This window comes from Halichoerus grypus, chromosome 11 (genome assembly GCF_964656455.1).
Source record: "Halichoerus grypus chromosome 11, mHalGry1.hap1.1, whole genome shotgun sequence".
Lineage (NCBI taxonomy): Eukaryota > Metazoa > Chordata > Mammalia > Carnivora > Phocidae > Halichoerus > Halichoerus grypus.
In genome coordinates, this window is record NC_135722.1 from 70,661,928 (window position 1) to 70,680,264 (window position 18,337).

An 18,337-nucleotide genomic window follows, 5' to 3' on the forward strand; every position below is an offset into this window, starting at 1 on the left:
CCAACACCGTTTGTTGAAGAGACTGTCTTTTTTCCACTGGACATTCTTTCCTGCTTTGTCGAAGATGAGTTGACCACAGAGTTGAGGGTCCATTTCTGGGCTCTCTATTCTGTTCCATTGATCTGTGTGTCTGTTTTAGAACCAGCACCATACTGTCTTGATGATGACAGCTTTGTAATAGAGCTTGAAGTCTGGAATTGGGATGCCACCAGCTTTGCTTTTCTTTTTCAACATTCCTCTGGCTATTCGGGGTCTTTTCTGGTTCCATACAAATTTTAGGATTATATGTTCCATTTCTTTGAAAAAAGTGGATGGTATTTTGATGGGGATTGCATTAAATGTGTAGATTGCTCTAGGTAGCATTGGCGTCTTCACAATATTTGTTCCTCCAAACCATGAGCATGGAACGTTTTTCCATTTCTTTGTGTCTTCCTCAATTTCTTTCATGAGTATTTTATAATTTTTTGAATACAGTTTCTTTGCCTATTTGGTTAGATTTATTCCTAGATATCTTATGTTTTGGATGCAATTGTAAATGGAATCAACTCCTCAATTTCTCGTTCTTCTGTCTTGTTGTTGGTGTATAGGAATGCCACTGATTTCTGTGCATTGATTTTATATCCTGCCACTTTACTGACTTCTTGTATGAGTTCTAGCAGTTTTGGGGTGGAGTCTTTTGGGTTTTCCACATAAAGTATCATATCATCTGCAAAGAGTGAGAGTTTGACTTCTTCTTTGCCAATTCGAATGCCTTTTCTTTCTTTCTTTATTTTCTTAAAGATTTTATTTATATGACAGAGAGACACAGTGAGAGAGGGAACACAAGCAGGGGGAGAGGAAGAGGGAGAAGCAGGCTTCCCGCGGAGCAGGGAGCCAGATGCGGGTCTCGATCCCAGGACCCCGTGATCACAACTGGAGCCGAAGGCAGACGCTTAATGACTAAGCCACCCAGGTGCCCCCTTTTCTTTCTCTTTGTTGTCTGATTGCTGTGGCTAGGACTTCTAGTACTATGTTGAATAGCAGTGGTGATAGTGGACATCCCTGCCGTGTTCCTGACCTTAGGGGGAAAGCTCTCAGTTCTTCCCCATTGAGAATGATACTGGCTTGGGTTTTTCATAGATGGCTTTTATGATATTGAGGTATGTACCCTCTATCCCTATACTCTGAAGAGTTTTGATCAAGAAAGGTTGCTGTACTTTGTCAAATGCTTTTTCTGCATCTATTGAGAGAATCATATGGTTCTTGTTCTTTCTTTTATTAATGTATTGTATCACATTGATTAATTTGCGGATGTTGAACCAACCTTGCAGCCCAGGGACAAATCCCACTTGGTCGTGGTGAATAATCCTTTTAATGTACTGTAGGATCCTATTGGCTAGTATTTTGGTGAGAATTTTTGCATCCATGTTCATCAGGGATATTGGTCTGTAATTCTCCTTTTGGATGGGGTCTTTGTCTGGTTTGGGGATCAAGGTATGGTGACCTCATAAAATGAGTTTGGAAGTTTTCCTTCCATTTCTATTTTTTGGAACAGTTGCAGAAGAATAGGTATTAATTCTTCTTTAAATGTTTGGTAGAATTCCCCTGGAAAGCCATCTGGCCCTGCGCTCTTGTTTGTTGGGAGATTTTTGATGACTGCTTTAATTTCCTTAGTGGCTATAGGTCTGTTCAGGTTTTCTGTTTCTTCCTGGTTCAATTTTGGTAGTTTATACATCTCTAGGAATGCATCCATTTCTTCCAGATTATCAAATTTGCTGGCATAGAGTTGCTCATAATATGTTCTTATAATTGTTTGTATTTCTTTGGTGTTGGTTGTGATATCTCCTCTTTCATTCATGATTTTATTTATTTGGGTCACTTCTCTTTTCTCTTTGATAAGTCTGGCCAGGGGTTTATCAACTTGTTAATTCTTTCAAAGAACCAGCTCCTAGTTTCGTTGATCTGTTCTACTGTTCTTTTGGTTTCTATTTCATTGATTTCTGCTCTGATCTTCATTATTTCTCTTCTCGATCCCAGCACCCCGTGCTGGGTGTAGGCTTTATTTGCTGTTCTTTCTCCAACTCCTTTAGGTGTAGGGTTAGGTTGTGTATTTGAGACCTTTCTTTTTTTTTGAGAAAGGCTTGTATTGCTATATACTTTCCTCTTAGGACTGCTTTTGCTGCATCCCAAAGATTTTGAACAGTTGTGTTTTCATTTTCATTTGTTTCATGAATTTTTTTAATTCATCTTTAATTTCCTGGTTGACCCATTCATTCTTTAGTAGGATGCTCTTTAGTCTCCTTGTATTTGAGTTCTTTCCGACTTTCCTCTTGTGATTGAGTTCTAGTTTCAAAGCATTGTGGTCTGAAAATATGCAGGGAATGATTCCAATCTTTTGGTACCAGTTGAGACCTTATTTGTGACCTAGGATGTGATCTATTCTGGAGAAGGTTCCATGGGCACTAGAGGAGAATGTGTATTCTGTTGCTTTGGGATGGAATGTTCTGAATATATCTGTGAAGTCCATTTGGTCCAGTGTGTCATTTAAAGTCTTTATTTCCTTGTTGATCTTTTGCTTAGATGATCTGTCCATTTCCATGAGGGGGGTGTTAAAGTCCTCTGCTATTATTGTATTGTTGTCAATGTGTTTCTTTGCTTTTGTTATCAACTGGCTTATATAATTGGCTGCTCGCATGTTAGGGGCATAGATATTTACAATTGTTAGATGTTCTTATTGGATAGACCCTTTAAGTATGATATAGTGTCCTTCCTCTTCTCTTAGTATAGTCTTTAGGTTAAAATCTAATTTGTCAGATATACGGATTTTGGTGTCCATTTGCATGGTAAATGGTTTTCTACCCCCTTACATTCAATCTGGAGGTGTCTTTGGGTCTAAAATGAGTCTCTTGCAGACAGCATATCGATGGGTCTTGTTTCTATATCCAATCTAATAGTCTGTGTCTTTTGACTGGGGCATTTAGCCCATTTGCATTGAGGGTAACTAGCGCTGGAGTTCTGCCGTTCTCATTGATCGGTAAACTTGGTCTTGGCTGGCTGTTCTCGATGATCTTCTGGGGGAGGGGCATGTTGCCATGGTTCTCAAATGTCTTTGCCAGAGGTTGAAGTGCCCCGCCCTTGCCAGGGCCTGGCTAAGTAATCTGCTTGGGTTTGCTCTGGGACCTTTTGTTCCCTGCAAGTTCTCCGTACAGCTTTGGAGGACGAGAGTGGAAATGGTGGCCTCCCAATCTCCACCCTGTAGGAGCCGAGAACTCGGGGCCCTGCTCCTCAGTGAGCCCCCAGAGAAAAGCAGTCAGTAACTCCTGTCTCCCCGGTCTCTGGCCACACTCTGCTCACCCGGTCTGTGACCCAGCATTTCTATCTCTGGCACACAACCCTGTGTGGAGTCTCCAAACCCAGCAGATTCCTGCGGTACACTCCCGCGCCACTCCTTCCGGGGGAGGAAGGGGAGTCTCCCCGGATCTGCCGCTTGTTGGGTCCCTGCTAGAGCAGCAGTGGCCTGACTGTGCAACGGATCATGGTATATGGCAACCCTGAGCTGAGAGCCCACTCCTCAGCTCGGTCTCTGCAGTCAGCTTCCCCTCTCTGATACCTGGGAGCTCTGCCACACTCAGGCACCCCTGGTCTTGCTGTGACCCCGAGGGTCCTGAGACCGCACTGTCCCAGCAAGTGTTCCACCCCCTGCTTAGCCACTGGGGCGACATCCCTCAGCGGAGCAGGCTTCTAAAATTTCCGATTTTGTGCTCTGCTGCTCTATCACTTGCCAGTAGCGGCTGATGGAGGCCCCCTCCCCCGCCGTCTATCCTCCCGAATATCACCTTGGATTCACTTCTCTGCATGTCCTACCTTCCAGAAAGTGGTTGCTTTTCTGTTCAGAGAGTTGCTGCTATTCTTTTCTTTGATCTCCTGTTGAGTTCGTAGGTGTTCAGGATGGTTTGATCCGTATCTAGGTGAATTCCTGGGACCAGATGAAATTTAGGTCTCCTACTCCTCTGCCACCTTGCTCTTCCCTATATCATTAGTTTTTTTTTTTTTTTTTTAAGATTATATTTACTTATTTGACACAGAGAGAGAGAGAGAGAGAGCACAAGCAGGGGGAGCAGCAGAGAGAAGCAGACTCTGCGCTGAGCAAGGAGCCTGATGTGGGACTTGATCCCAGGACCCTGGGATCATGACCTGAGCCAAGGGCAGACGCTTAACGACTGAGCCACCCAGGCGCCCCACCTACATCATTAGTTTTTGATGTAGTGTTCCATGATTTTTTGCATATAACACCCAGTGCTCCATTCAGTATGTGCCCTGTTTAATATCCATCACCAGGCTAGCCCATCCCCCCACCCCCCTCCCCTCTAGAACCCTCAGTTTGTTTCTGAGAGTCCATAGTCTCTCATGGTTTGTCTCTCTCTCAGAATTCCCCTCCTTCATTTTTCCCTTCCTACTATCTTCTTCTTTTTCTTTTTTTTAACATATAATGTATTATTTGTTTCAGAAGTACAGGTCAAGGTTTTAAAACAATATTTCAGATAACCCAGTAGTTCAAATGCATAGCATTTTGAAAGTTACCTTAAGGGAAGGAGTACAAGAGAAGAGAGAAAGTAGCTAACATTTATTGATCACTTACTATGCAGGTGGGTTAAATGAGTTAAAATGGGCAAGCACATAACTACACTAAGGCTCAGTGCATTAGCATTAGTATTGTTGTAGAGGAGTGATCATAGAATTTGTTCATTGAGCTTAGTATTACAGAAAGATTAAGTTTCCCACTGCATCAAGGCAGGCAGGAAATGCTGGCTGGAGAGATCAACTTGTGTAGAGTTGTGAAACAGCCATAGCATTATTTAGAACTTTAAGTTGTTTGATTTGTCTGAGGGAGAAAGGGAAATTTAACACTGATAAATCAGAATATATAGCTCTTTTGATTAAACCGAAATTAGTAGATCAGTCTTGTTTGCTAACACTTTACATTAACAAGGCAAACTTGGATTCTTAGGGTTTTTTTAGTTTGTAAGAATGTTTCTTCACTTTTAAAGTATTAGAAGTTCAATGTTTTATTTTAAAGGAATTTTAGAAATACTTTATGTAAATGCTTATTTATCTCTATAACTCAGAACAGAGAGTTACTTTAATATAAGAGTTTATTATTTATAGCAGCAGGAAAATCTAACATATACAATGAAAGAAAAGGCCTTTCTGATTTAGAAACAGAAACATAATGACACAGAGAACAGAGAAAACTTATAGCTTCAGTTCTACAATTTCAGTTCAAGATTAAATTCAGAAACATAAAATCCCTGGTCTAGATATCAAAAAGTTGTTCTCCTTCACCATGGGCACAGAATTCTTAATTGATTTGAGTGCAAAATGGACAAATACACAAATAAAAATCTCTGTTCTTTCTCACCAAAAAGACCTTTTGATAATTTATTAATTGATTTACAGAGATTCTGTCATTTTTCACCCATATGAGCTGTCCAGATTGTGTCATTTCTCACCCAGAATTACTTTTGATAATTAATCCATTTACAGAGATTACCAAGTGACAAGACATAAAACCAAATTCTTAATCATTGCTGCCACCAATAGGGAATAATTTACCTGCCATAAGCAAACTAGAAATACAAAACACAAAATCCGTAGGGAAGATAGTATAAAGTTAGAAGTTCATAGAAAGACCAAGAAACAGACTGTTAACTATAGAGAACAAACTGATGGCTACCAGACGGGAGGTGGGTGGGGGGGATGGGTAAAATAGATGATGAGGGGGGATTAAGAGTATACTTATCATGATGAACCCTGAGTAGTGTATAGAACTGTTGAATCACTATATTGTACACCTAAAACTAATACAACACTCTAACTATACTGGTGTTAAAATTAAACACTTAATTAAATAGAGATATAGAGTCAGCAGAGTGAAAATTCTGTCACTGCTTGTGTTTTACCTCAGAGCCAAAAGAAGACATGTCTGGGTTTAAGCTACCCATACCTGGTTCTACGAGGTGAATCCATTGTACATCTCAGTGGAACTTCCAAAAATGATAAAGGATTTTTTTTTAAGTAAAACCATGTTTCTCCTACAAATATAAAATGAACATGTGTCAAATATTTCATTTAATTCATTAATTAATAAGGGATCCACAAAGGAATTAAAATTGGTTCAAAGGAGAATTTGGTGATGATACCAAAAAAATCAGCGCATCAAGAATGCTGAAATGGAAGTACTTAATAGCAAAAGACTTGTTTCTTCTACCTTGAAGGAATCAGTTGAACATTCACTAGACAGATTGTACATTTCAGTGGATGTGGTATTTCTATAAGTTAACTTTGATCTCTACAGAGTTGTGAAATATTCTAGTCAAAGACAGTGATAGGCAGAGGTAACTGATGGATGAGCTAAGGCCTTTCTCACATTTTCCTTACAGGAGTATATTCATTCATTTCACAAATACTTATTGAGCATTTACTATAACCCAGGCACTATTCTGTGTACTGGGGATTCAGCAGTGAACAAAACAGACAAAATTCCTTTCCCTGTGGAGCTTACATTGTAGAGTTCATGTTATTTGGAACATGATGAGTTTGAAGTGATAATAGGACAAACAAATAGATCCTCTTAAAAACTTCTGGAGTTGGGGCCCCTGGGTGGCTCAGTCGTTAAGTGTCTGCCTTTGGTTCAAGTCATGGTCCCAGGGTCCTGGGATCAAGCCCCGCATTGGGCTCCCTGCTCGGCGGGAAGCCTGCTTCTCCCTCTCCCATTCCACCTGCTTGTGTTCCCTCTCTCACTATGTCTCTATCTGTCAAATAAATAAAATCTTAAAAAAAAAAAAAAAACAAACCAAACTTCTGGAGTCAATGATTCTAAAAACTAAGAAAGACATAAGTTTCAAATACGTGGATGAGCTCCTCTGAGGATCTGAACAGATAATCTATGTTTATTTTCAGGTTTTGATTAAAATAGATTTTTTTCCCTCATTCCTTATTTGTAACATTCTTATTTTTTTCATTTAATGACATAATATCAATGGTTCAGGGTTTCTTACTAATAGATCGTAGGCTTATATTTTTAGAAACACATGCTAAAAATGTTTCTGCTTCTTTGCTTTTAATTTTTATCTCTCAGTAGCAAAATAAATCCTTAATGTCTTAAAATATAAAAAATACCCATTAGTTTTTTCCCCAAAGGCACTTTAGTTGAATATTGCACATGATTTAAATATGCATTCAGAAGCACAATATACATATAGAGGGAAAAATCAGAATCTGCACTTAGCAATGTACAAGTTTTGACAACCTCTTAGTTCTTCCATTCATAAATAACCACAAATTAGAGACTGCTGGGAGTCCTCTCTATCCACCCCGCCCCCTCCCATAGATAAAGATTCATTTTGTTTCCTTGTGAAAAAGAGACTGAGCATTTTCCCATGTCATTTTGGATTCACAGAATGTGAATGGCTTTTTTTTTTCTGACTATTTGAGCCTGACTGTATTTTCCCTTGAATTATAATTTGGTTAATTATATTTCATGAATGGATATTTAAAAGGCTGGCCCAAATCAGAATCAACAGTGATAGGCTAGGAAAGTTTCTTTATATAGTTGTCTGGTACATTTTAGCAGGTGCTTCCCAAATTCCCATTTCCTTCCCATGTTTCCCATGTTTCTTTTTGGCAGCACTCAGCCAGCTATTTAACAATGTACTGACATTCTGCTTCAACAACCTCGCACCAGCAGGAATTAATGTAAATACAAAGACATTTTAAAAATGCTTACTGGTCCTTTAAAACATAATTGGCTGCCTTCCTTATTTTTGTAATTTATACAGTGTATTTAAAATTTTTAGAATGAATACCCAAGACATTTTGAATAAGAGTATTTTGGACTTTAAATAAATATCAACAATATAGCTGTGAGGGAGGAATAATAAAAATATTGACATTCAGTTTTAAAATCTGACTTTAAGCATGCTGAAGTACTTAGGAGTAAAATGCATTAACCATTTACACATTGCACACATCAACAGTGTTAATGATCATTGAATTAGTTTGTGGATATATGGGAATTCATTGTCCTATTACACAGTTTTCTGTAATTTTGAGATTTTTCATAATAAAATGGTGGGACAAAACTGTTAGACGTAATAATCTATATGAAATAATTTATTCCCTTTGAAATCCTAGGAAGGTAAGAATGCACGTTCATAACACCAACAAAATTACAAGGATTTACAATGTAATTGGAACGATCAGAGGATCTGTGGAACCTGGTGAGTCTGAGTGTTTTTAAACACTTCATTTTTACAAAGATTAGAAGAGTAAGAGAAAATAAACTTCAGTCGATAACTGATTCTTTTTTTCTCTGACTGATGTGAAACAACTAATTGTACAACTCTAAGAGAAACCTCTACCTTACAGTGTTGATTTTTTTTCCCCCTATGGAGGAAACTCAACCAAAAAGGAAGCTTAATTTAAAAACCTAAATCACAACTACTTGTAATGTATTGAAAGTTGTAGTTCTTTTGAACACCTTATTTTCCAGACAGGTATGTTGTTCTAGGAGGTCATCGGGACTCCTGGGTGTTTGGAGCTATTGACCCAACCAGTGGGGCTGCTGTTTTGCAAGAAATTGTCCAGAGTTTTGGAAAACTGATGAGCGGAGGTAAATAATGTTTTCTTAGTAGGTGATGACAAAAAGTGACTCACTTAATTGTCATCTATTTTTAGGCAGGCGTACCTAATTAATGTATGTTAACAATGATTGCAGGCTGGAGACCTAGAAGAACTATCATTTTTGCCAGCTGGGACGCAGAAGAGTTTGGTCTGCTGGGGTCCACAGAATGGGCTGAGGTAAATATGACCAGAGGTTCTTGTTATTTTCTTGGTCAACAGGGAAACAAATACATGTATCTCAGGATGAGCACATATAGATTCCATTAGCTAAAATGGTTTTAATTTGGAGAAAGACTCAAGAATTTAAGAAATAGAGTTTGTTTTTACTTTCACATTAGTTTGGCAAAGCAGAATAACTTCTTAATTACTGGGCCAAAACCAGGTTTATTCTTGTTAAAACATTTTGGTTTCCATTTGATTTGTTTTGTGAATAAGTAAAATTTGTAAGCAGAGAATAATCAAAACTAGCAAGCTTTTCTGACAAGAGGGTTGGCCTATGTAAAAATGGATACAGATCCTTGGCATTAATTTTCAAGTTTTTGAAGTTTCCTTGGAGTTCTATATAAGAAAACCAATGATGTTCTTACCTAAGAAAACCTAAGGTAACTGTACTTTGATTATAACTTTACATTTGTAGATTCCATATCAATTGCAGCCATAGGTATATTTTACCATTCTACAAAAGATAAGTGCTTGATTGATGAGTAGAAGATAATTTTGTAAATGGAATTACTTTAGTAAATTGCATGTATAATTTCAGATATTTACTTTTTCTTCAGATATGATTGATTTTCGTGTTACACTGGCTCCTAATGCTTTAAGTATCTCTCCTAGGCCCCCTTGTTTCATCTTCTTCCTTTAGCCTCCCTATCGAGTAACTAAGTTATTTAATGTACAAGGTAAGGACACACATTTTGTAAAGACAGGTGCACTATATAAACACTTACTCTCCCAGCACGATGTATTTATCTTTTATGAGTTGAGATTTTTAGCATTATTTTAAAGCATGTTATATACTTGTTGTTATTATCTAGTTTTTAAAATACTTTCCCCCTGACTCATTTCCTCTTACGTTACTTTAAATGATCATGTGAATGAAATAAGTATGGGAGTAAAATCACACACACTTACTTGTCTCTGTCACTTATGCTTATATTCAGTTGACATTGCAAAGTTTTATTATCACATTGGTAATTATGAATATGCATTTTGGAAGTAGACTGTTTAGATGAATCAAATTTCCTTTACTTTTAGAAATGTAAATTCTTGTGAATACGTGTATATATAAATACATGTCTCTGTTTCTCTAATTTTGCAGCTTAAAGAACAAAAAATCTAAGATATAAAGTAATAAATATACTATGCATTAATCCAAATAAATCTGGGTTAGGGACAGTTTCAACATTTTCCAATTCTTTTTTTTTTTTTTTTTTTAAGATTTTATTTATTTATTTGACAGAGACAGACACAGTGAGAGAGGGAACACAAGCAATGGGAGTGAGAGAGGGAGAAGCAGGCTTCCTGTGGAGCATGGAGCCCGATGTGGGGCTCGATCCCAGGACCCTGGGATCATGACCTGAGCTGAAGGCAGATGCTCAATGACTGAGCCACCCAGGCGCCCCAACATTTTCCAATTCTTGATCATATTCAGCAGCATATTTTCTTTAAATATAGTTAAGGAATCTTCTTTATTTCTACTAAAAATGTGTTGTAATGGAAACTCTGACTCTGTATGTATCTATAACAGAGACACCTACCATCTGGCCACTGTGGGCAAGTGAAGATAGGCAATAGTTCTCATTTGTGCCATAACCACTCACAGCTTTAATTTTTTACTGTAATCTTTTTAAAATTTAAGTATAGTTGACAGACAATATTATATTAGGTGTACAAATTGTGGATTGACAATTTTATACATTATGCAATGCTCACCACAATAAGTATAGTTACCATCTATCATCATATAAAGTTATTATATTATTGACTGTGCTGTACTTTGCATCTTCATGACTTATTATTTATAACTGGAAGTTTGTACTTATTAATCCCTTCACCTATTTCGCCCATCTTCCCACTCCCCTCCCTTCTGGCAACCACCAGGTCTCTGTATTAGCTTTTGTTTATTTGTTCATTTGTTTTTTTCTTAGATTCCACATAGAAGTAAAATAATGTGGTATTTGTCTTTCTCCGTCTGACTTAATTCAGTTAGCATAATAACCCTCTAGGTTCATCTGTGTTGTAACAGATGGCAAAATTTCAGTCTTTTTTATGGCTGAGTCATATTCCAGTGTGTACACACACACACACACACACACACACCCCACATCTTCTTTATTCATCCATTGATGAACACATTAGATTACTTCCATATCTTGGCTATTGTAAATAATGATATAAATATAGGGGTTGCATGTATCTTTTTGAATTAGTGTTTTCACATTCTTTGGGTAAATACCCAGGAAAGGAATTGCTGGATCATATGGTAGTAGTATTTTTAGTTTTTCAAGAAATCTACATACTGTTTTCTCTGATGGCCGCACCAATTTACATTCCCACCAACAGTGTATGAGGGCTCCCTTTTATCCACATCCTCGTCAACACTTGTTATTTATTTTTTGATACTAGCCATTCTGGTAGGTATGAAATGATACCTCATTGTGGTTTTGATTTGCATTTCTCCGAGTAGTGACGTTGAGCCTCTTTTTATGTGTCTGTGGGCCGTCTGTATATCATCTTTGAAAAAATGTCTCTTCAGGTCCTCTGCCCATTTTTTAAGTGGATTATTAGGGATCTTTTTGGTGTTGAGTTGTATCAGTTCATTATATATTTTGGATATTAATTATCAGTACATCATTTGTAAATACCTTCTGTCATTCAGTAGGTTGCCTTTTTGGTTTGTTGTGTTTTGTTTTGTTTTGTTGTTTTTGGCTGTGCAAAAGCTTTCTATTTTGATGTAGTCTCAGTTGTTTATTTTTGCCTTTGTTTCCCTTGCCTGAGGAGACAGATCCAGAAAAATATTACTAAGCCTGATGTCCAAGACATTACTGCTTATGTTTTCTTTTAGGAGTGTTATGGTTTCAGGTCTTACATTTAGGTCTTTAATACATTTTGAGTTTATTTTTGTGTCCGATGTAAGAAAGTGATCCACTTTCATTCTTTGGCATTCATCTGCCCAGTTTCCCCAGCACCATTTATTGAAGAGACTGTCTTTTCCCCATTGCATGTTCTTGCCTCCTTTGTCATAGATTAATTGCCATAAGTGGGTTTATTTCTGGCTCTCTATTCGGGTCCATTGATCAATGTGACTCATTTTTGTGCCAGTACCATACTGTTTTGATTAATATAGCTTCTTACTATAGTTTGAAATGTGGGATTATGATGCCTCCAGCTTTGTTATCTTAAGATTACCTTGTTTTTTTATGGTCTGTTGTAGTTCCATACAAATATTAGGATTATTTGTTCTAGTTCCCTAGTGAAAAATACTGTTACTGGTATTTTGATAGGGATTGCAGTGAATCCACAGATGGCTTTGGGTACTATGGATACTTAAAAATATTAATCCATTCTACAGCATGGTGTATCTTTCCATTTGGTGGTGTTATCTTCAGTTTCCTCCAACGATGTTTTGTACTTTTAGAGTACAGGTCTTTCACCTCCTAGGTTAAATTTATTCCTAGGTATTTTATTCTTTTTTGTGCAATTATAAATGGGATTCTTTTCTTAAAATCTCTTTCTGCTACTTTGTTATTAGCATATAGAATCAACATATTTCTGTATGTTAATTTTGCATCTAGCAACTTTATCATTTATTACTTCTATTAGAGTTTTGGTGGAGTCTCTAGGGTTTTCTATATATAGTATCATGTCATCTACAAGTAGTGACAGTTTTACTAGTAGTGACAGTTTTACTTTGTCCTTACCAATTTGGATGCCTTTTCTTTTTCTTGTCTGACTGCTACAGCTAGGACTTTCAATACAATGTTGAAAAAGGTGGCATGAGTGAACATCCTTGTCTTGTTGCTGATCTTAAGATCCTTACACCCCTGGAATAAATCCCACTTGATCATGATAAATGGTCCTTTTAATGTATTGTTGGATTTGATTTCCTCATATTCTGTTGAGAATTTCTGAGTCTGTGCTCATCAGGGATATTAGCCTGTAATTTTCATTTTCTTTTTTTTTTTTTTTTTTGAGTGTCCTATAATTTTCATTTTCTCTTTCTTTCTTTCTTTCTTTCTTTTTTTTTTTTTTTGAGTGTCTTTATCTGGTTTTGGTATCAGGGTAATGCTGGCCTCATAGAATGAATTCAAAGTTTTATTTCCTCTTCTATTTTTTGGAATAGTTTGAGAAAGAGGTATTAACTCTTCATAAATGTTTGGTAAAAGTCATCTGTGAAGCCACTGGGCCTGGACTTCTGTTTGTTGGGGGTTTTTTGGTTATGGGTCCAATTTTGTTACAAGTAATTGGTCTGCTCAGATTTTCTATTTCTTCCTAATTCAGTTTTAGAAGATGTACATTTCTAGAATTTTGTTTCTTCTAGGTTGTCCAGTTTGTTGGTGTATAATTTTTTTTTTATTATTAACATATAATGTATTATTTGTTTCAGGGGTACAGATCTGTGATTCATCAGTCTTACACAATACACAGTGCTCACCACAACACATAACCCTCCCCAGTGTCCATCACCCAGCCACCTCATCCTTCCCACCCCCCCTCCACTCCAGCAACCCTCCATTTGTTTCCTGAGATTAAGAGTCTCTTATGGTTTGTCTCCCTCTCTGGTTTCATCTTGTTTCATTTTTCCCTCCCTTGCCCTATGATCCTCTGCCTTATTTCTCAAATTCCACATATCAGTGAGATCATATAATTCTTTCTCTGATTTGACTTATTTTGCTTAGCATAATAGCCTCTAGTTCCATCCACGTCATTGCAAATGGCAAGATTTCATTTTTCTGATGGCTGCATAATATTCCATTGTATATATATACACCACATCTTCTTTATCCATTCATCTGTTGATGGATATCTGGGCTCTTTCCACAGTTTGGCTATTGTGGACATTGCTGCTATAAACAATGGGGTGCAGGTGCCCCTTCTGATGACTACATTTGTATCTTTGGGGTAAATACCCAGTAGTGCAGTTGCTGGGTCATAGGGTAGCTCTATTTTCAACTTTCTGAGGAAACTCCATACTATTTTCCAGAGTGGCTGCACCAGCTTGCCTTCTTCTAGCTTGTCCAGTTTGTTGGTGTATAATTTTTTATAATAGTCTTTTATAATCTTTTGTATTTCTGTGGTGTTAGTTTTAACTTTTTTTTCTGATTTTACTTGAGTCTTCTTTTTCGTGATGAATCTGGCTACTGGTTTATTAATTTTATCTTTTCAAAGAACCAGCTCTTAGTTTCATTGATATTTTCTCTAAGTTTCTATTCTGTTTATTTCTACTCTGATCTTTATTATTATTTCTTTCCTTTTACTAATTATGGGTTTTGGTTGTTCTTTTCCTAGTTCCTTTAAGTGTAAGGTTAGATTGTTTCAGATTTTTATTGTTTAGTGAGGTAGGCCATAATGTATTGCTATAAACTTTCTTCTTAGGACTGCTTTTGCTATGTCCCAAAGAATTAAATTATTTCCATTTTTCATTTGTCTCCAGGTATTTTTTTATTTCCACTTTATTTCATGGACTCTTTGGTTGTATGGTAGCATATTGTTTTAACCTCAACATATTTGTGTTTTTGCCAGTTCTTGTCATTGATTTCTAATTTTATACCATTGTGGTTAGAAAAGATGCTTATAAAACGAGTTTGAAAGTTTTCCTTCCATTTCTATTTTTTGGAACAGTTTCAGAAGAATAGGTATTAATTTTTCTTTAAATGTTTGATAGAATTCCCCTGGAAAGCCATCTGGCCCTGGGCTTTTGTTTGTTGGGAGATTTTTGATGACTGCTTCAATTTCCTTAGTGGTTATAGGTCTGTTCAGGTTTTCTATTTCTTCCTGGTTCAGTTTTGGTAGCTGATACATCTCTAGGAATGCATCCATTTCTTCCAGGTTATCTAATTTGCTGGCATAGAGTTGCTCATAATATGTCCTTATAATTGTTTGTATTTCTTTGGTGTTGGTTGTGATCTCTCCTCTTTCATTCATGATTTTGTTGATTTGGGTCATTTCTCTTTTCTTTTTGATAAGTCTGGCCAGGGGTTTATCAATCTTGTTAATTCTTTCAAAGAACCAGCTCCTAGTTTCGTTAATCTGTTCTACTTTTCTTTTAGTTTCTATTTCATTGATTTCTGCTCTCATCTTTATTATTTCTCTTCTCCTGCTGGGTTTAGGCTTTATTTGCTATTCTTTCTCCAGCTCCTTTAGGTGTAGGGTTAGGTTGTGTACTTGACACCTTTCTTGTTTCTTGAGAAACAATATTGTATTGCTATATACTTTACTCTTAGGACTTCCTTTGCTGCATCCCAAAGATTTTGAACAGTTGTGTTTTCATTTTCATTGGTTTCCATGAATTTTTTTAATTCTTCTTTAATTTCCTGGTTGACCCATTCATTCTTTAGTAGGATGCTCTTTAGCCTCCATGTATTTGAGTTCTTTCCGATGTTCCTCTTGTGATTGAGTTCTATTTTCACAGCACTGTGGTCTGAAAATATGCAGGGAATGATCCCAGTCTTTTGGTACCAGTTGAGACCTGATTTGTGACCTAGGATGTGATCTATGCTGGAGAATGTTCCATGGGCACTAGAGAAGAATGTGTATTCCATTGCTTTGGGATGGAATGTTCTGAATATATCTGTGAAGTCCATTTGGTCCAGTGTGTCATTTAAAGTCTTTATTTCCTTGTTGATCTTTTGCTTAGATGATCTGTCCATTTCAGTGAGGGGGGTGTTAAAGTCCTCTACTATTATTGTATTGTTCTCAATGTGTTTCTTTGCTTTTGTTATTAACTGGCTTATATAACTGGCTGCTCCCACGTTAGGGGCAGAGATATTTACAATTGTTAGATCTTCTTGTTGGATAGACCCTTTAAGTATGATATAGTGTCCTTCCTCATCACTTATTACAGTCTTTGGTTTAAAATCTAATTTGTCTGATATAAGGATTGCCACCCCAGCTTTCTTTTGGTGTCCATTAGCATGGTAAATGGTTTTCCACCCCCTCATGTTCAATCTTGAGGTGTCTTTGGGTCTAAAATGAGTCTCTTGCAGACAGCATATCAATGGGTCTTGTTTTTTTATCCAGTCTGATAGCCTGTGTCTTTTTATTGGGGCATTTAGCCCATTTACATTGAGGGTAACTATTGAAAGATATGAATTTAGTGCCATTGTGTTGCCTCTAAGGTGATTGTTACTGTATATTGTCTGTGTTCCTTTCTGGTCTATGTTACTTTTAGGCTCTCTCTTTGCTTAGAGGACCCCTTTCAATATTTCCTGTGGGGCTGGTTTCGTGTTTGCAAATTCCTTTAGTTTTTGTTTGTCCTGGAAGCTTTTTATCTCCCCTTCTATTTTCAATGACAGCCTAACTGGATATAGTATTCTTGGCTGCATATTTTTCTCATTTAGTGGTCTGAATCTATCATGCAGGTCCTTTCTGGCCTTCCAGGTCTCTGTGGACAGGTCTGTTGCCAATCTAATGTTTCTACCATTGTAGGTTACAGATCTCCTCTCCCGAGCTGCTTTCAGGATTTTCTCTTTGTCTCTGAGACTCGTAAATCCTACTGTTAAATGTCGGGGTGTTGACCTATTTTTATTGATTTTGAGGGGGGGGGTTCTCTGTGCCTTCTGGATTTTGATGCCTGTTTCCTTCCCCAAATTAGGAAAGTTCTCTGCTATAATTACCTTGATCCCCAAACCAGACAAAGACCCCACCAAAAAGGATAATTACAGAGCAATATCCTTGATGAACATGGATGCAAAAATTCTCACCAAAATACTAGCCAGTTGGATCCAATAGTACGTTAAAAGGATTATCCACCACGACCAAGTGGGATTTATCCCTGGGCTGCGGGGTTGGTTCAACATCCGCAAATCAAATCAATGTGATACAATACATTAATAAAAGAACAAGAACCATATAATCCTCTCAATAGATGCTGACAAAGCATTTGACAAAGTACAGCATCCTTTCTTGATCAAAACTCTTCAGAGTATAGGGATAGAGGGTACATACTTCAATATCCTAAAAGCCATCAATGAAAAACCCACAGCGAATATCATTCTCAATGGGGAAAAACTGAGAGCTTTCCCCCTAAGGTCAGGAACACGGCAGGGATGTCTACTGTCACCACTGCTATTCAACATAGTACTAGAAGTCCTAGCCACAGTAATGAGACAACAAAAAGAAATGCATCCAAATCGGCAAAGAAGAAGTCAAATTCTCACTCTTTGCAGATGATATGATACTTTATGTGGAAAACCCAAAAGACTCCACCCCAAAACTGTTAGAACTCATACAGGAATTCAGTAAAATGGCAGGATATAAAATCTATGCACAGAAATCAGTGGCATTCCTATACACCAACAACAATACAGAAGAAAGAGAAATTAAGGAGTCGATCCCATTTACAGTTGCACCCAAAACCATAAGATACCTAGGAATAAATCTAACCAAGGAGGCAAAGAATCTGTACTCAGAAAATTATAAAATACTCATGAAAGAAACTGAGGAAGACACAAAGAAATGGGAAAACGTTCCATGCTCATAGATTGGAAGAACAAAAATTCTGAAAATGTCAATGCTACCTAGAGCAATCTACACATTTAATGCAATCCCTATCAAAATACTATCCACTTTTTTTCAAAGAAATGGAACATATAATCCTAAAATTTGTATGGAACCAGAAAAGACCCTGAATAGCCAGAGGAATGCTGAAAAAGAAAAGCAATGCTGGCGGCGTCACAATTCCGGACTTCCAGCTCTATTACAAAGCTGTCATCGTCAAGACAGTATGGTACTTGCACAAAAACAGACACCTACATCAATGGAACAGAATAGAGAGCCCAGAAATGGACCCTCAACTCTATGGTCAACTTATCTTCGACAAAGCAGGAAAGAATGTCCAATGGAAAAAAGACAGTCTCTTCAACAAATGGTGTTGGGAAAATTGGGCAGCCACATGCAGAAGAATGAAACTGGACCATTTCCTTACACCACACACAAAAATAGACTCCAAATGGTTGAAAGACCTTAATGTGAGACAGGAATCCATCAACATCCTAACGGAGAACACAGGCAGCACACTCTTCAACCTCAGCTGCAACAACTTCTTCCTAGAAAGATCGCCAAAGGCAAGGGAAGCAAGGGCAAAAATGAACTATTGGGACTTCAGCAAGATAAAAAGCTTTTGCACAGCAAAAGAAACAGTCAACAAAACCAAAAGACAAGCGACAGAATGGGAGAAGATATTTGCACATGATATATCAGATAAGGGCTAGTATCCAAAATCTATAAAGAACTTATCAAACTCAACACCCAAAGAACAAATGATCCAATCAAGAAATAGGCAGAAGACATGAACAGACATTTTTCCAAAGAAGACATCCAAATGGCCAACAGACACATGAAAAAGTGCTCAATATCGCTCGGCATCAGGGAAATCTAAATCAAAACCTCAATGAGATACCACCTCACACCAGTCAGAATGGCTAAAATGTTTAACAAGTCAGGAAACGACAGATGT

The 18,337-nt window shown here is 37.3% G+C and overlaps 1 protein-coding gene across 4 annotated transcripts in view; it reads left to right on the forward strand.

Annotated features, from left to right (window-relative positions):
• The window catches only part of NAALAD2 (N-acetylated alpha-linked acidic dipeptidase 2), a 70,632-nt gene that overhangs the window by 25,127 nt on the left and 27,168 nt on the right, over positions 1 to 18,337 (forward strand). For all 4 annotated transcript variants that reach the window (XM_078058669.1, XM_078058670.1, XM_078058672.1 and 1 more), the window contains 3 exons: positions 8,173 to 8,258; positions 8,531 to 8,650; positions 8,756 to 8,838. In XM_078058669.1, the coding sequence (XP_077914795.1) occupies positions 8,173 to 8,258; positions 8,531 to 8,650; positions 8,756 to 8,838 (289 nt within the window). The remainder of the gene's footprint in view (positions 1 to 8,172; positions 8,259 to 8,530; positions 8,651 to 8,755; positions 8,839 to 18,337) is intronic.